Source organism: Pongo abelii, chromosome 1 (assembly GCF_028885655.2).
Source record: "Pongo abelii isolate AG06213 chromosome 1, NHGRI_mPonAbe1-v2.0_pri, whole genome shotgun sequence".
In the NCBI taxonomy this organism is placed as follows: domain Eukaryota; kingdom Metazoa; phylum Chordata; class Mammalia; order Primates; family Hominidae; genus Pongo; species Pongo abelii.
The window spans coordinates 14,950,755-14,968,409 of NC_071985.2; the positions used below are offsets into that span (position 1 = coordinate 14,950,755).

Genomic DNA, 17,655 nt, shown 5'->3' on the forward strand with positions numbered 1-17,655 from the left:
CCTTTATGGTGGGAAGAGGCCAGAGGCCCCGCGGGGCCCTCAGGAGCTGGCCAGTCAGCATCAACTTCTCGGCTGTTCTTTGGGGGTCTGGCATCTTGCTTCAGAGTCAAGTCCAGTTCACACCCTCCTTGCCTCTCCTGTGCTGTGGGAGGATCCGAAATGGAGATTCTGTTCCCTTCAGCTTCCACAGCAAGAGCAAGGTGCTATTTCAAACAGGGATCAGGCGCTGGGCAGTCAAGAACACAAACAACCCAACAAATGTCCTCTCTGCTTATGAGATTTCCATAAAGAAATTTTAAATCATTTTGTGGAGGTTGGGCTGGGTGGCTCACACCTGTGATCCCAGAGCTTTGGGAGGCCAAGGAGGAAGATCACTTGAGTGCAGGAGTTTGAGACCAGCCTGGGCGACATAGCAAGACCTTGTCTCTAAAAAAATTTAAAAAATTAGCCAGGTGTGGTGGCACATGCCTATGGTTCCAGCTACTTGGGAGGCTGAGGCAGGCAGATTGCCTGAGCCCAGGAGGTTGAGGCTGCAGCAAGCCGAGATAGTGCCACTGCACTCCAGCCTGGGCGACAGTGAGAACCTATCTCTTAAAAAAAAAAAAAAATCAGCTTGTGGGGCAACCATTTATTTATTAAACTGCTTTATTGAGATATAATTCACACATCATAAAATTCACTCATCTAATTATACAGTGTATTGAGTTTTAGTATATTCACAGAATGGTGCAACCACCACCACATTCTAATTTTAGGACAAACCATTTGTTTTCAAAATTGAAGATAAAGAATTCCATGTTATGCAACCTTGGCTAGATTTAGAAACACATCTGTTGTATGGGGTGGTAAGTCTCTGGCCATGAATTCCTCCTGCCTAACTCTCTTTATCCTTGAAGGCCCAAGAGGAGCAGGAGCTCAGGGTCTGTACGGCAGGTGTGGGTTCTTAGGGACGGCTCTGACTTGGTGTGGCAAGGCGGCCAGCAGGTCACTTCATGCCCTCTGGCTCCAAACGATCACATTCTGAAAGAAAGGAGAGAGCAGAGACTTCCCAGAGCTTTTTGCCTCTTTCATCAGCAGCAGACGGAAGTCCTGGTCTCCTCTCTTGTACCCTCCGTCTTGGCTTCACTTTTCCTCTTTAAAGGTGCCCAAAGAGAAACATTCTTTAATTGCTACCCAGACCCGCCTCTAGAGGGCAGACAATTCCCCAGCTGAGCAGGAACGGAGCCTGCATCTCTGAGCCGCCCCGCTGTTGCATCCGCAGGAACTCTTTTCTAGGATTTTCTGCTTTTAGGTCCCTCCTAGGATTGCCGCAGCGCATCCCCGTGCTGGCAACCTTCTGGCGCGGTGGGGAGTGGAGGTGTTGTGGTTGTGGCTGTTTTCTTTCTGGAAAGAAATCTCTCAACCCACCCCTACCCCCACCCCAACTCAGGTTTAGAATGTATCGAAAGGACCGCAAGAGAGTTCTAACCATTTTATTTCATACACGTTACCCTTCATAGTCCCTTTAAAAATTTCGATAAAATGCGCGTGCCATAAAATTTACCATTTAAACTATTTTTAAGCGTACAGTTCTGTGGCATGAAGTACGTTCACATTGTTCAACAATCGCTACCAGGTTTTTTTCATCTTTGCAAACTGAAACTATATGCCCACTAAACAATAACTCTCCATTTCCCCTCTTCCCAGCCACTGGCAACCAGCATTCTACTTATGTCTCCAGGAAACTCATATAAGTGGAATCAGACAGCATTTGTCCTTTTGTGACTGGCTTATCTCACCCAGTAGAATGTCTTCAAGATTCAACATATTGTAGCATGTATCAGAATTTCCTCCCCTCCCCCTTCCTCCTTCCTCCTCCTTCTCTTTCTCCTCTTCCTCCTCTTCCTCTTCTCCTTCTTCTCCTTCCTTCTCCTTCTTCTTCTTCTCTTCTTCTTTTTTTGAGACAGGGTCTTGCCTTGTTGCCCAGGCTGGAGTGCAGTGGTGTGATCATAGCTCATTGCAGCCTTGAAGGCTTGGGCTCAAAGGATCCTCTTGCCTCCCGAATAACCAAGGGTACAGGCATGCACCACCATGCACAGCTAATTTTTGAATTTTTATTTTTGTAAAGAGAGGGACTCACTATGTTGCTCATGCTTGTCTTGAACACTTGGCTTCAAGGGACCCTCCTGCCTCCACCTCCCAAAGTGCTGGGATTACGGGTGTGAGCCACTACACCTGGCTCAGATTTTCTTTCTTTTTAAAGTGGAATAATATTCCACTGTATGGCTATGCCCCATTTTCTTCATCCATTCATCTGTCAGTGGGCACTTGGGTCGCTTCCACCTTTTGGTTGTGGATAGTGTTGCCATGAAAGTGGGTGTGCACACATCGCTTTGAGTCCATGGTCTCAACTCTTTTGGGTTTTCACGGTCATTTTTGCCCAATGGGAGAATAAGACAAATCTACCCTAAGGCAGGGCTTCCCCACTTTTTCATGTCCTGGCTTACAAAGGAAATATCTGTTTGTCTCCCTGGGATTTGGAGCCTCAACAGGGTAGTGGAGGTAACTAGCCCAGCATCCTGCTGCCCCAGCTGCCCCCTCCCAGACATGCTTGGACACACGGGGTAGGGGAGCTCTGTGCTCTGGATAACGAGATTCTCCAGGTTTAGAGCCCATGTGTCAAGTGGCACGTGTGGTGCATGGAGTGTAGACGCTCTAGGTGTGGGTGATGGGATGAGGTGTACTAAAAAGGCTCTCTTTTCCCCTTGGCTCACACCCCTTCCTAGAGTACTTGGCCCTCTGTGGCCCTAGAATGAGACCCACTGCCTCTCATAGCCCCTGGCATAGCAGCTGCTTGGAACAGCGGCATAATGTTACTGAAGTGGATCAATCAAATTATCCAAAAAGCCAGCATTAAGTTAGGGTGCCCAAGGCAGGCAGGCGGCTGTGGGGGCTGAGCTGGAAGACTGGGTAGATTTATGTACTGGGGCTGCCGCTCTGGGTGGCACTTAGAGACCAGTGTAAACTGAGCTGCGGATCCCGTTCGGAAGAAAAAGTGAGAAGGAAGCCACAGGCAGGGCTGAGCCGAGGGCAGGTACCTTGAGGGAGAGGGAGAGGAACAGGGAGAAGGAGGGGAGGGAGAGGCTGCCCCAGGACTTAGAGCTTCTGTGAGGCTTTGGGGATGCTTCCGCATTTCACTTTTGCAAAAGTCAATTCTATCGATATTACAGTCTCCTTCCCTTGAGACAGACGGGCTGGCTTACCCACCTTGCAGGTTCCTGGGGGCAAGTGCAGTTGAGGAAAAGCCAGAATGTGGTGAGGACTGCTTCAGGACTGGTGCAGTGGGAAAGTAACAGAATGGCCACGGAGACAGCACTGAACGCTTCTTTTTCAAATATTTTATTAATCTGTTTGGCCAAACAGGTAATGGAAACTGAGAATAATAATTTGCTAAAAAGTTCAGGTCATGAATGCCCCTTTCCCCCAGGAAACAAAAGACTCCATGGTTACAGAATGCACCATTGGGTTATGACAACGTTTCAAAATAATGTTTCCATTTCATATGTAACAATGTAAACTTCAAAAATAGTAAACTCTAACCCGACCCTCTTTACAGATCTATCACAGATAGAATTTTCTGGCAGACCTAAATTGTGTAAGTAAACAGCCTGGTGCTTAAAAGTTTCATAAAAAGGTTTACAGATTTCAGTAAATAATTTTTCAGTCTTGGTCAGGAAGTAAAAGCAGCCAGCAATTCCCCTCCTGCACAATGTACCTTATATGGGTATTGTACACCGCGGGCCACACTCTGTATACACTGGCCATCAGCTCTGTCATTTTTTGTACACAGACATACACATATATAGAGAGTTTTGTTTCTAAAGATTTTTACATCTAAATTATAAGACGGCGCCAGTGACGTATCACGTCACCTCGCTTCACATAGGTAAAGACGAAAATTCTGTAGAAGGCACTGTGATTTCTCTTGCATGATCTTACACAGACACGTGAGAGCAGGCCAGCCGGGGCTTGGACTTATCTTGTCCTTCCTGGTACCTGGCACAGACCTGTCCTCTGACAGTTTTTGATGTTCATCATCCATTTCTGCCTTGCCTCTTCACATCCCAGACATCCTTCCCTCCCTCTTTCCATCCCTCCATCCATCCATCCAAATAAATTGACAGTTATCTTTTGGTTCATTGAAATTCCTTAAAATTAAGAGTACAGCTCTGGTATAAAACAAAATATGACCTACCATAGCTGAAAAATAATCACAGTGTACAATGTCATGTTCAGTTGCTAAGATTCAAAACACTTGCCCTGGCTTGTCAAGAACGTCAGCCATCCAAAACGATCTACGCAGGGATCTTTTAAACCCACTTTACATTCGTTGGAAAAGCACTGAGAGGTTCTTCTTTTCTCTTTTGTATTAAATTGGTACCCTTAAGTGGAAGGTCTGATGTGGAAAAGTGCAAGCAAATTGGACATGCCAATAAATACCATAGAACTTACCGCAGATGACCAAAACTGTACAGGTATGTACACCTTACCCAACTGAGGTTCCTCCCGGCAGGAATAGACCTCCCAGTCATTACCACCGAGTTCTAGAGGAATGGTGTTAGCGGGCAAAGGAAGGGCGGGCTCTTCTGTTCTTGCTCTGAGGTCCTGAGCTCAGGTCGGCAGCGCCCTCTGCAGGCTCCTCCTTCTTCCTCACTTTGAGTCGGGTGAGCAGCTTGATCAACCAGACATCCCACTCCTCTGGCAGGAGCAGGAGGAGAAAACCCAGGCCGATGATGATGATGGCGATGACACGGACCCCATTGAAGACGATCTGACTGGTGTAGTGATCAATCACTGTGGGAGACAGAGCATGGAGGTTACTCAGCTGCAGGGTTGGGGGCATGTCCCTGGAGAGCGGGCAGGGCCTGGGGGCATCCTCCTCTGTCTGGCAGTGTTGTGGTCTTCCCTGGACCACAGGATTCTCCTCAGTATGATTTTGTTCCAGGTGGGCTGGGGTTACCTCTAGTAAATCACCCTTAACTTTATCAAACCTCTCTGGTATGAAGCCTTGCACTTGTATGTCACCTCCCAAAACTGACTTGGTAGTTCAAACATTGATTTATGTGATTAAAAAAAGTGAATGAAGGGCAATTGAGGAGATGAGAGATAGATAGATAGATAGTACACACACACACACACACACACACACACACACACACACACACACACATTTGACCCTTGAACAACAGGGGTTTGAACTGTACGGATCCACTTATATGTGGATTTTCTTCCACCTCTGCCACACCAAGACAGCAAGACCAAACCCTCTTCTTCCTTCTCCTCCTCAGCCTACTGAATGTGAAGATGACAGTGAAGATGAAGACCTTTATGATGGCCCACTTCCACTTAATGAGTAGCAAATATATTTACTCTTTCTTACGATTTTCTTAATAACATTTTCTTTTCTTTAGCTTTATTGTAAGAGTACAATATATAATACAAATAACCCACACAATATAAGTGAATCAACTGCTTTTCATCAGTAAGGCTTCTGGTCAACAGTACCCCATTAGTAGTTAAGTTTTTGGGGATCTGAAAGTTGTATGTGGATTTTCAACTATTCAGGGGTTGGTGCCCCCAATCTCTACATTGTTCAAGGGTCAACTGTATTTTTTTTTTTTTTTTGAGACAGGGCCACACCCTGTCACGCAAGCTGGAGTGCAGTGGTGCAATCAGGGCTCACCGCAACCTCCACCTCCCGGGCTCAAGCGAATCTCCCATCCAGCCTCCTGAGTAGCTGGGACTATAGGTGCCACCATGCCCGGCTAATTTTTGTTATTATTATTATGGTTTTTTTTTTTTTGTAGAAATGGGGTTTTGTCATGTTGCTCAGACTGGTCTAGAACTCCTGGGCTCAACTGATCCTCTCACCTTGGCCTCCCAGAGTGCTGGGATTACAGGTGTGAGCTCCCGTGCCTGGCCTGTATTTTAATTTTTAATATTGGTAAAACATTCTGTTAATTCAGCAGATAAGGAGAGCCAACCAGCCAGTCCCTTGAGCAGATGTCAGGGAGAACCCAAAAGCTGTGCAATGGCTCTGCCTTGACAAGTGAGATACGCAGCAGGTTCCCCGGCTTCTCTCTTCTAATCAAGAGTGGCCTGGGATTCCTTTTCTGGACTCATCATTAAACCTTTTATGTTGCAGGTAAGTAATGAAAAATGATTTTAATTAATCTCTCAAACACCTGGCCATATTATACGCTCAAAGTAAGTTTCTATATAAGACAACTGGAACATGCCTTCTGGAGACAGGAACACGGTGTGACTACAAACTAAAGATGCAAAGAATGTAGGGGGAGGATGGTGACAAGTGATTTTTCAGAAGCCTGCAGCATCTGGACCATTTTTCTTTTTTACCATCTGTCCAAGAGCTCAGGTGCTTTCTGCATTTTGAAATGCTGTCTCATCGGTTATTTCATCTGGTTGTCACATCAACCGAAGTAGCAACGGTAGGTATGACTTTTCATTTGCAGGGGAGGCAAGCTAAGGCTCAGAGAGCAGATGAGTTGGGGCCACAGATCTCCAGGTGGATTGTGGTGGTGCTGGGCCTGAGCCCTGTCTCCTGACGCCTCCCCCAGGCCTGGTACACTGCCACCGCTGTGAGGCAGTCCTTCCAGGGGAGTCTGGGCCATGGTGGGGCAGAGAGGTCCAGCGCCTTTAGAATGGGAGTGGTGGGAAACCAAGTCATGGGGAAACGCTTGGGAAATTGGGTTTCTGCGGCATATTCACCACCACATTGAACAGGATAAGGGTTTGCCATTCCTTTGGGGTGGGGGGTGCAATCTTTTAATGGCCTGGAAGCGGCAGGATTTGGGAGATGGCTTTAGAGGAAGCTGTGCCAGGGACAAAGGAGTGAGTGTTCTGGGGAGGACAGATTCACAGCCCTTTTCTGGCTGAGAGAAGGATGCCTAGGGAGGTCAGGTGTGAGGCCAGGAGGTTCTGGGAAGAAAATCCAAAATTCCTATCCGTGCGAGCCAGGAAAAGGAAGGCGGTGAGGGGCAGGGGAAGACAAGCTTCTGAAAGAGCTGTCAACTGTGTGCCTTGGCAACGAGTCCCCAGGGGAAAACAAAGGGCAGTCCTGAGTTCCTGGGCAAAGGGCGTTCTCTCCCTGTCTTCCCGGAGGTCGGAGAAAATCACGTTCACGCTTCTTGACAGCTTGTCAGCATGTTTCTACCTCATGCCTTGAGCACATTTTCTCCCCCAGAAAGTTACCTGCAAAAGTTACATTTGTTTCTGCTACATAATTTCCTACATTTGTTAATAATACTGATGAGATTCATTTCTGCTCCCCATACCAGTTCGAATCAAGATGCCTTTAGACTTTCTGTGTCTTGAAGTGGTATGTGAAAATCAGCCCATTATGGAGAAAATATTGCATATATAACTAATATCAACATTTCACCTAAATGCTTTTTTTTTTGGCAGACAGTTAAACACGCATTCTATAGCAGGCACAGCAAGAATATATGTGAGTGTGTATGTGAGAGTATGTGTGTGTGTGTGTGTATTCATGAGTGTGTGTGACTGTATGTGTGTGTATGTATGCATGAGTGTGTGTATGTGTGTGTGAGTAGGTGACTGAGTGTGTGTGCTTATGTGCAGATATAGAAAGCCACATAGGTTTACCTGCATTCACAGGTACGCTGAGGACGATTCCAAGAGACATCAGAGTGGGATATGTAACGGCGATTCCAAAATTTAATACAATATTGAATGCTGAAATAAAGAATGTAAACAACGAGTGTTATTCATGACTGCTGTGTACTTTACCTCCCTGCTGGCCTATCTGACCCAGGTTTTGCTGATGAGGCTGGAGTCATAGGAGTTACAATCACCCTCTACTCTGATTCAGTGAACTCAGAGTTCCTCTGGGGGCTCCGGGACTTGGAACCAGGAGCAGACACTCTGGGTACTCAGTCCCTCTGTTCCCTGAGTTTTGAAGAAGGGGAATAAGTTGGGAAACGGTAACCACTGAGAACGTGACTGGGACCATCTTACCAGTTTGCTTTTCTCTGCTGCTGGCAATGCTTCTGGGATAACTGCATGAACAGGAGCTCTGGGAATTTTTTTTTTTTTTTTTTGAGGCACGGTCTTGCATTATCACCCAGGCTGGAGTGCAGTGCACAGTGGTACAATCATAGCTCACTGCAGCCTCAATCCCTCTGCTCAAGTGATCCTCCCACTTCAGCTTCCTGAGTAGCTGGGACTGCAGGTGCACACCACTGCACCTGGCTAATTTTTAAATGTTTATGGAGATGAGGTCTCATTATGTTTCTCAGGCTGGTCTCGAACTCCTGGGCTCAAGCGATCCTCCCACCTTGGCCTCCCAAAGTGCTGGGATTACAGGCATGAGCCACTGTACCTGGCTGGGATATGTGTTTTTAGATGGAAACTAGGTAAGTCATGTCCTTGGTTGCATTCCTGCCTAGCTCTAGACTTATATCAAGTAATGGAGACGATGATGATGACATTAATAATGATAATCTATAGTATTTATTGAATATTGACATTTATCAGGCAATGTTCTAAGAGCTCTGCAGGTATTAATTTATCAGCTCCTTGCTGTACTGTGCTTAGTAGGTAACATGCAACACACTGGGGTATTAGTTCATTATTCAGAGCAGCAGTGACCACTGTGACTACTACATTGATTCTGGCTCTGGAATTCGAATCCAATGTCATCATTTCAAAGACTAATTTGTGAAACAGAAAGATCTTAAAAACCAGTGAGAACTAAAGAATAGCAATGAGCACTGTTTTCTGCCTTCAGGGAACATGTCTCCTGAGGGTCCTCTGTGGGTGGTTGCTTTCTGGGAATTCTGGACAGGTGGTTACCACTTACTCAATAAGAGAACTGAAAATCCACAAAGGTTTCCCCATGGAATGTCATCAAAAGAGCTCCAGTATTCCACTTTGGTAAAGTAGAGGATAATAGGAATGCAGGTGATGAAGAGGATGTTAAACACACCCAAGATGGACAAAAATAAGGCGGCTTCTCCAAACTTAGCACTGCCCAGGAGGAGCTTGAACAAAACCTGTAGGAGAAAGCAGAGGAGGACGGGGTGAAGGCTCACCTCAGACCCCAACATGATGTAAGCAAAGCAGAGTTCACTCCACAACGCTGGGGTTGCACTGCAGGATGGAAACCAGATTCCAGGTGAATTCCTTGGGGTTTGGCCTGTGCTCATTTGCTCACATATTGAAATCCCAGCGACATGGCAGCGGAGGGTTGCTCTTTAGCTATACAGAAAGCTTCCTTGGAAGTCATGGGTTTTCATAGTAGATTTGATTTGTCTGTGTTGTGTTCCTGACACTACATCAGTCAAAAACAGCTGCCATGATTACACATCCTCTCAGAGACTCCTAGAAGGGATCCTCGACCCTGTATAAGCAGGTTGAACACCACTGCTCCCAAGAAAGAGTGCTCTGGCTGCAAAGCTATTTTCTGTAAATCAAGGGTAGAGGGATTTTGCTCATCTCTGCTCCATCCCACTATGTCCATTCCAAAAATGGCATGGGTTATAGTGGAATGCACCAATCTTTTATTTTCTTGCACCTGTTCTTTTTTTGCACATCATTTCAGGGGCTTGGAAGGCCAGGAGGAGAGGGTGAATGTGATGGGAGTGGCCAGAAGCTGAACTGAGAGATGCAGATGGCCCCAGGGCAGCTCCTGTGCTGAGTGAGCTGTGGTCTAATTTGAGTCTCTGCATTGTTGTCTCTCTTACTTTTCCTGCTTTCTCCTTGTTCAGCCATTTTCCAACTCCCTCACGTATTTCCTGAAAAACACAGTAAGTAGGAAGGCTTTCAGGAAGTAGTAAATGGCTTTCAGCCTCTCACCTAGGAGTCCCCATGGACAAGTTGCAGGTGGTAGAGGAGTTGGAGACTGGAATCTGAATCAGAATATTGTGTTCATTGTGGATTGTGTTTCTCCCTGTTTTTTGCTTCTCATTAGTCCACAGCTATTTGAGTCTAGCAAAGTGTAGGTAGCCTTCTAATATTTCCTGCATTTGGACAGTTGCTAGAGTCTCAGAGTGGTGCTAGATTATCACATCTCCTCAGTGAGAGGTGTTCAGAGAAAGAAAATGACATGTGTGTCTTCCTGTGTGGGAGGTGAGGGCAGGGAGGTGATGAAGGATAAGGCCGAATTATTTCATTTTCCCAAACCCAGAACACATGGTACTCACAGAGCTGGGAAAAAAATGCCTTTTCTTATGACTCTCTACAGTACTTAATTATATCAGTCCTATTGTCTGGATCCACAAAGGGCTGATAAGTCTCAAAACTAAAATCTCATTTCTCGTTGAATCTTCTAGGTCAGTTCTCCAACTTGGAGTCCTGAAAATATTCGCATTCTCTGCTATGGATCTTAGGAGAAGGAGAGAGGAGGAGAAGAGAAGTGAGGGGGGAGAGCAGCCAGGGGGCTTGATAAAGTAGGAGGTGCACAGAGAAAGGGACCTGAGTGTGGGAATAAAAATTTGTTTCCTCTAGACCTGAAGTTGGCAAGTGCTTTCCCATGGTTCCCAACATTTCATCAAAATACTTTATTATCCCCATATTACAACCGTTGTACTTCTATTTATTTAGCCTTCAAGGTAGTACTTGAAATGCATATGGATTCATAGCGAGCAGTGGTGGCTGCAAAAACCGTGTGGGCAAAGATTTACATGACAAAGCTGCACCAGATATTCAAGTCTTCCCACCCCATAGGGTGGCAAATGATCTAAGCAAACACTGAGCTTGTTCACTGCCATCAATGATGTCAGGAATCTGACTGTGTGGATGGGCACCACTCATTTTATCCCAGGTGCTGCAACGAAGTGGCTATAGATAGGAAGGCCCAGAGAGCCAAAGCCAAGAGCAGTGGCACACCTCCCCCTTGCCCTTGACTGAAGTCTCTGTCTGCCTGTTGCACAGTTGACTCCAGCTATTTAGAGCTGCCTGTCCTGAAGCACAGGTATCATCAGAAGCTCTTGAAAAGTAAAGGACTAGCCATCTAAAGCTGGCTGTGCTGGCTGAGGAGAGCCCAGCTAGCTGAGAAAGTTCACTCCCCGGGCGTACCTTGTAGAGGGCAGACATGGATGCTGAGGCCACCACCAGTGCGATGCCGATGACGGAGTGGCTGTGGAAGCCATCAGCATAGGTCATCATCACAATGCCAGCGATGGCGAGGATGGCGGCCACAATCTGGATGGATGGAAGAAAATGCTGGTCAGGGAAGTTGGGATGGAGTCAGAGGGACTATGCAAGCGCCAAAGAGCTGGAAATGTGCGTGGGGTTCAGCCACGTGAGGGGAAAGTGGTGTCTCCTTTTTGTTCCTCCTCAGGGGAGCAACAGGCGAAGTCTGACTCCTGTCTAAATTTTTGTTGCTGCTTAGAGAGGGCACTTAGCAAAGCTTGGCTTGACCAAAGAACTGAAACCGCTGGCAGCAAGGAATGGGTGGCATGGTGGTGGCCAGTCACTGTGATTCTTAGGGACCTGAGAAGGAGGTGGTCATAGTTGCAGTGGCAGGTTATTTGGTCATGACAAGCCTGGTAGATAATCCCTGGGAAGCCCCTGGAGATGACCTGAGTTCCTTCCCAGCCTTCTGAAAGTACCTCCTGTGACCTTGCTTTTATGTATTTCATCTCTCAACAGGGAAGCCACCAGGAGGACAGCAGATCTTGTCCCCATTTTCTACCCCAGCAGTGGGGCCTGACAGAATGTTACCTGCCAATCAAGGCTACAAATAATGTCCTAAACTTGGAGGTGCAGTTCCTTTCCTTCGTGGCCATAGGCCCCTCCACCCTACCCACCAAGGCTCCCCTCAATCCTGTTATTGTCCTGATACTGACTTCTCAGATGGGATGGAGGCTTCATGGAGATGTACACATTACTCTTGTGCAAAGTGAAATTGCCAGAGTAAATAGGAGATAAACCATCTGGGACAATATTCCTCAAAGGAGAAAATGCACCAGCACAGAGAATCAATACAAGGACTGATCTGAGGTAGCCATGAAGCTGCAGAAATGTCACCAGGTGGGAGGTGGAGTGGGGGTTGCCGTCAGTAGAACAAATGTGTGCAGGAGAAGTTTCCACTCCTGGATTTACTGAGAATTTTATCCCTCTTATGAATCATTCAAAATCAACTTCAGGTGTCTAAAGCAATATCAAATAGCTAAGGTTAACTGAGTGGTCATAGGATATATGTTTCTATGTATTTTCTCATTTTAATCTCACAGTAGATATTATCATTCACCTCATTTTGTAGACATGAAAACCTAGGCTCACAGAGGTTAAGTAACTTGCCCAAACCCACACAGCTGGTATGTGGAAGAGCAGAGTCAGATTTCGGGTCTGCCTAATTGCAAAGTTGGTGCTTACATATATAAACAGGAACGCATGATTCACATAGGAAGTACTGCCAACCTACTGTTAGATTCAAATTGAGGTTGCCTTAGTAGTTAAAACATAAGATGTTTAGGTTAGTGAAACATAGTGTGGCTTAATCTCATGCAGTATGTCTGAGTTACATACTTCTCTTAGGGTATACCTTATACGCTATGTTTCTATAGAATGCTGTATCCATCCCTAATGCAGAGGCATTGAGAGAGCAGGTAGTTATCGTGTAAGAGAGCACTGCCTGGCCCAATCTGTCTGCGTGTTCTTTCTGGTATGGGGATTCACTTGTAGTCAGCCACACCATTTTGCATCAGATGTATGCCTACATCTCATATTCAAATGCTACATGTACTGTGTAGAAGTGTTCATTAAGAGGAAGAAACAGAGATAGCAAGACCATAAGGGATTTTTTCCCCACAAGAAAATAAAAAAGGGAAAAGTGAGAAAGCAAGTGGGGAAAGGGTTGGTTTCTGCTCCAGAGGACACATGTAATGCAAGGGTGCTTCCAGGAACACGCCAACCCGGGCAGGCATCAGGAGAAAGGAACAGAGAGAAGAAAATGGCCCAATTCCAGATGCTTGGCGCATCTCCCCTTTGGAGATAACTTTTTTTGTTTGTTTGTTTGTTTTGAGACGGATGCTTGCTCTGTTGCCCAGGTTGGAGTGCAATGGCACTATCTCGGCTCACTGCAACCTCTGCCTCCAGGGTTCAAGTGATTTTCCTGCCTCAGCCTCCTGAGTAGTTTGGGACTACAGGTGCCCGCCACCACACCTGGCTAAATTTTATATTTTTAGTAGAGACGGGGTTTCACCATATTGGCCAGGCTGGTCTCAAACTCCTGACCTCAGGTGATCCACACACCTCGGCTTTCCAAAGTGTTGGGATTATAGGCATGAGCCACTGTGCCCGGCCTGGAGCTACCTTTTATTGAGCTACCTGGAGCTACCTTTCCAGGCTTACGGCTGAAGTTGGAGGAAATGAAGGACAGTGAGGGGTGATTTTTTCTGAAGACTTGCAGGGCACATTTCCAACCTCTTCCTCTTCTCTATTGATTAAATAATAAACAGCTAAAAGCTTCTGCCTGGGCTGCACTGTGCGGCTAAGCTGGGGGAAGGAACAAGGAGGTAGGAAATGAGAGCATGGTTGGCTATTGACCTTTTGGTCTGTTGAGGAGATAAACATCAGAGGAGCCTGTGCCACCCCATCAGTTCATTCTGACAGGCAGGCAGGAGAATCTGATCTCCTCCTCCACACCTCCCAGCCTTCTCCTGGGGGTCCCACCCACAAGGCACAGTGTTGACATCCCTGGCTGTGGGCCTTCCACTCTCCAGACATCAGCAGCCCTGCTATGACCGGACCCATGTGCTGGGATGTGAACTAGGGTTCCTACCTCACTCTCAATACCCTGTGGAGCACAGCAGGTTTGGAACCTCACTCTCAATACCCTCTGGAGCACAGCAGGGTTGGAACCTCACTCTCAATACCCTGTGGAGCACAGCAGGGTTGGAACGTGTCCTGTGCCTTTGGGAGCAGAGCTCAAGATTCCTTCCTGATGCCTGGAATTCCTGTTATGTTTCCAGTTCTATCTTTTAAAAAGTATGTGCATATGTTACATTTGACACCCTGACACATCTGAGTTTCTGGGTTTTCATGTGACAATATTTTCCTGCCCATTTCTTGCACTAAAACAAACTCTCTAGGAAGGCCAGTCAAGTCCGCCCTGTGGTTCCATGTGCTCCACGTACATCTTCTCCCTACCGGGGCCCCTGGACAGGTGCTGAGGGCGGGTGTGGAATCATGACAACGGAGCTTCCCCGACCTCCCCATGCCTCTCCTTCCTTACACTTTCCTGTCCCCCCAGCCCTCAATGCTCCTCACGGAACAATCCTGAAACAAAGACTGATGGGTCACAGTGGCCCAAGACCGAGACGGGTAAGAGCCACCACCTCTTCTTTGTCTAGGGAACAGTTGGCTGGAGGTAAGGAAGAAACACAGGCCAGGGGTTACTGCTTAGCATCTTTATGTCCTCATCCAGCATGGTGACCCACTGTCATAACCTGCCCGGCTGCCAGAGCTCTAGATCTGAGTCCCACGCACCCAGGCCTGAGTCACAGACACACCGCTCATCTCCATGACAGTTCTGCTCCCTGCTCCCTGTGGGGCTGAATGGGAAGGCAACGGAAACCTTTGAGCTTTAAAGAGGAGAGAGGAGGGTTGGTGGTGCCCTAGGTGAGGTCTAATCACTGTTCAGACTAGGGCTCTTCCTGCTTAGTCTTGCTAAAAGGTGGCAAGGCCTGGTGCAGTGGTTCACACCTGTAATCCCAGTGCTTTGGGAGGCTGAGGCGGGCAGATTGCTTGGGCCCATGAGTTCAAGACCAGCCTGGGCAACATGGTGAGACTCTGTCTCTACAAAATATACAAAAAATTAGCTGGGTGTGGTGGCATGCCTCTGACTACCAGCTACTCAGGAGGTTGAGGTGAAAGGATCACTTGAGCCCAGAAGGTTGAGGCTGCAGTGAGCTATGATAGCACCACTGCAATCCAGCCTGGGTGACATAGTGAGATCCTGTCTCTGCAAAACAAAAACAAACAAACAAAAAAACCTAAAAAAACCCAAAACACAAAACGTGGCGGGGTGCCTGTTCTCTGCCAAACAGAACCCCATTTGGAAGCTTTTTAGATTTGCACAGCTTCAGGCAATTTTACAAAAGGGAAACATGGACTGATTTTTAATCATTCTTCCCCCAACTCTTTCCCTCCCAGCTCCTGGCCTGCTCTCATTGACTCAAGGAATATTGGAGTTTGGAGGGAACTGGGGGATCCTCTAGTCCACCCCTCCTATGTCCAAGAGTAGAAAGTGGCTTGGGCTGTGAGCTCCACCATTGCCTGTCCACTGTGTCTTCCCCCATGCTGGGCTCAGGTAGCAGAGGGCAGCCCCCCACACAGAAGGGAGTCAGGACCAGATACCAGATACTGTTTGGGAATGGATGGCCCCTTTTGAAACACTGTAAATAAGTTTTGATTTTTGGAAACATCAGCTGGAATCTGATTGAGATGGGAACTGATCTTGGAAAAAGGTCCATGATCCCCAGGAATGTGCCACTGGGGTTTGAGGACCCCATGGATGACCTCTTAGCTCACCTTCTGGCTCCTTCCCCCATCCCTCCTGGTTTAAAGACCCTCACTGTGATGGGTGGTCCCAAACAGCCATGAACAATCGGAGAATTCACCTCCCATTTCCCTTGACATGGAGGCTGGGGGTGGTCTCACTCAGCCTGGCTGCAGGTAGGGGGCAGTGTGCGCCCAGGGTTCTACCTGCTCTCATCCTACTCTTGCTTTTGCCACATTAAACTGCCTCTCTAGATGTTCATCCACCAACAAGAGAATTGGGCTGATCCATCAACTCCCTCCAATTGAGAAGGAATAATAATAATGCCATTGAGAAAAGATACCATTTGTTGAGTTTTATGTGTGAGGCATGCATCATCTTATTCTCACAACTGTTTTCTAAGATGAGTAGTAATATTCTCTCCATTTAACAGAGGCTCAGAGACATTTACTAGTCTGCTCAAGGTCCAAACAGCTTATAACAGTGGAGCCAAGATCTGTGACCTCGTCACTTGATTCTAGCCTAGGACATCTCCATCCCTGAGCTAGAACCCTGACCTGGAGAACCAGGGAACATACAGAAAGCACACCTAAGCAGAGAGTCAGATGGCGACACAAGGAGCCAGCTTGGCTCCTTCCAAACAGACACTCCAATGGCTTCTCACCCTCTCATACCATACGTGGCCAGGAATCTCCCCAGCATGATAAGACACATTTGCTTCCTTTTGGATCTGTGCACATGACTTCGACCTATTGATGGTTTCCAGGAACCGTGGCCCTTGTGGTTTGAGCAATTGCCTTAATAACACAAGTCTCCTTAGCAGCCAATTCCACAAACATAAGGCTGTGCCTTCAACATGGATTTTTATGTCTGCTTGACTCTCAAGCTCATATGCTCAGCCCTCCAGGATGGAGAACTATGTTAATTCTTTTCAGTCTTTGGAAATTACCTAATGGACAGTGCCAGCCAACCCAGGTCTGAGTGAAGTCTGAGCAGTCCCATGCACCAGTTAGATATTATCTTGGAACTAAATCTCCATCTGTTTATCAAGAAGAATCTCTCAGTCCCTTTGGCACATGGCAGTGTCTCATGATGGATTTTGCTAGCTCTCTGAACTCCTGAAGAAGAGAAGAGGGAGCTCCAACACAACCTGTGGGAGGAAGCTCTTAGATGACTGGTTATGCACTTCTGAGAGGAATAATGATTATTAGAGAGACTCATAACTGCGCAGTGCTTTGCAAGTTACAAAATGCCATCAATGCCATCACCGACACTGGCTCCTGGGATCTTCGTTCAGTGACAGTCTAGTACCAAAGGCCTTCAACACAAAACTTTGCTCGGTACACAGTGATCAGCAACAGACCAAACCAATCAAGTGGCCAGCATGGCCAGAATGTGCCATATTCCGAGGATGACTGTTGGGTGGGGGGTTGGAGGGGTCTTATCCATGTATAGCAATAAAGATCTGGAAGCATCATATTGCTTTCTATGAATTTAGGAGTATTTTTCAAGTTGTTCACACCTCCTTCTCTTAACCTCAAAAAAAAAAAAAAATGGGTTTCTTCTGCTAGACGCAGAATTAACCTTGAAGCTTCTCTTCCCAGGAACAGGGTCTCATTTGGAATTTTCTAGGGACATCTGAGTCATGCCAAAAATTTCCATAAATTCTCCTGGCTCTTTACATCAAAATAAAGTCAGGAAGGACATGGGTGGGTGGCGGGGGGCCCAGGACATTCAAGTCTTCAGCATCGAGTCAGGCAGCCAGCTGGGTGGCTCATTGTGAGAAGTATCTGCATTTCTTGCAGAGATGCAGCAGATCATTTATTTGCTGAAAGCTTTTCTGGTGGCACAGAGAGTCAGTTTTTATTCCAAAATTAACATTAAGCCTCAAAACAAATTTTCCCCCTACTGCAAGCTAAAAATATAACTCAGAAGTTGACTCACGTCCCCACTGCTGTTTGGGTAACTTAGGTGGGTGTGAATGCACCATTAGGGTGATGTCATTGTTCCCAGGACAATGAGGGAAGGATGGAAGCAGAGGGCCCTGCACTGGTGGCCAGCAGGGTTTACTTTCATGGGACTGCCCCTCAAACCGGCTCTTAGCTTTGTGGCTGAAGGGGAAAGCTGTA

The 17,655-nt window shown here is 46.9% G+C and overlaps 1 protein-coding gene across 2 annotated transcripts in view; it reads right to left on the reverse strand.

The window, feature by feature from the left end:
- Positions 1–1,505: 1,505 nt before the first annotated feature.
- The window catches only part of SLC35F3 (solute carrier family 35 member F3), a 414,885-nt gene continuing 398,735 nt past the window's right edge, over positions 1,506–17,655 (reverse strand). Inside the window, exons 4-7 of one of the 2 annotated variants that reach the window (XM_024252548.2) lie at positions 11,098–11,223; positions 8,882–9,074; positions 7,666–7,755; positions 1,506–4,833 (exon numbers count right to left, since the gene is read on the reverse strand). In XM_024252548.2, coding sequence (XP_024108316.1) covers positions 4,598–4,833; positions 7,666–7,755; positions 8,882–9,074; positions 11,098–11,223 — 645 coding nt within the window. In that variant the 3' untranslated portion in view covers positions 1,506–4,597. The remainder of the gene's footprint in view (positions 4,834–7,665; positions 7,756–8,881; positions 9,075–11,097; positions 11,224–17,655) is intronic. The other variant, XM_024252542.3, reaches the window with a different exon arrangement.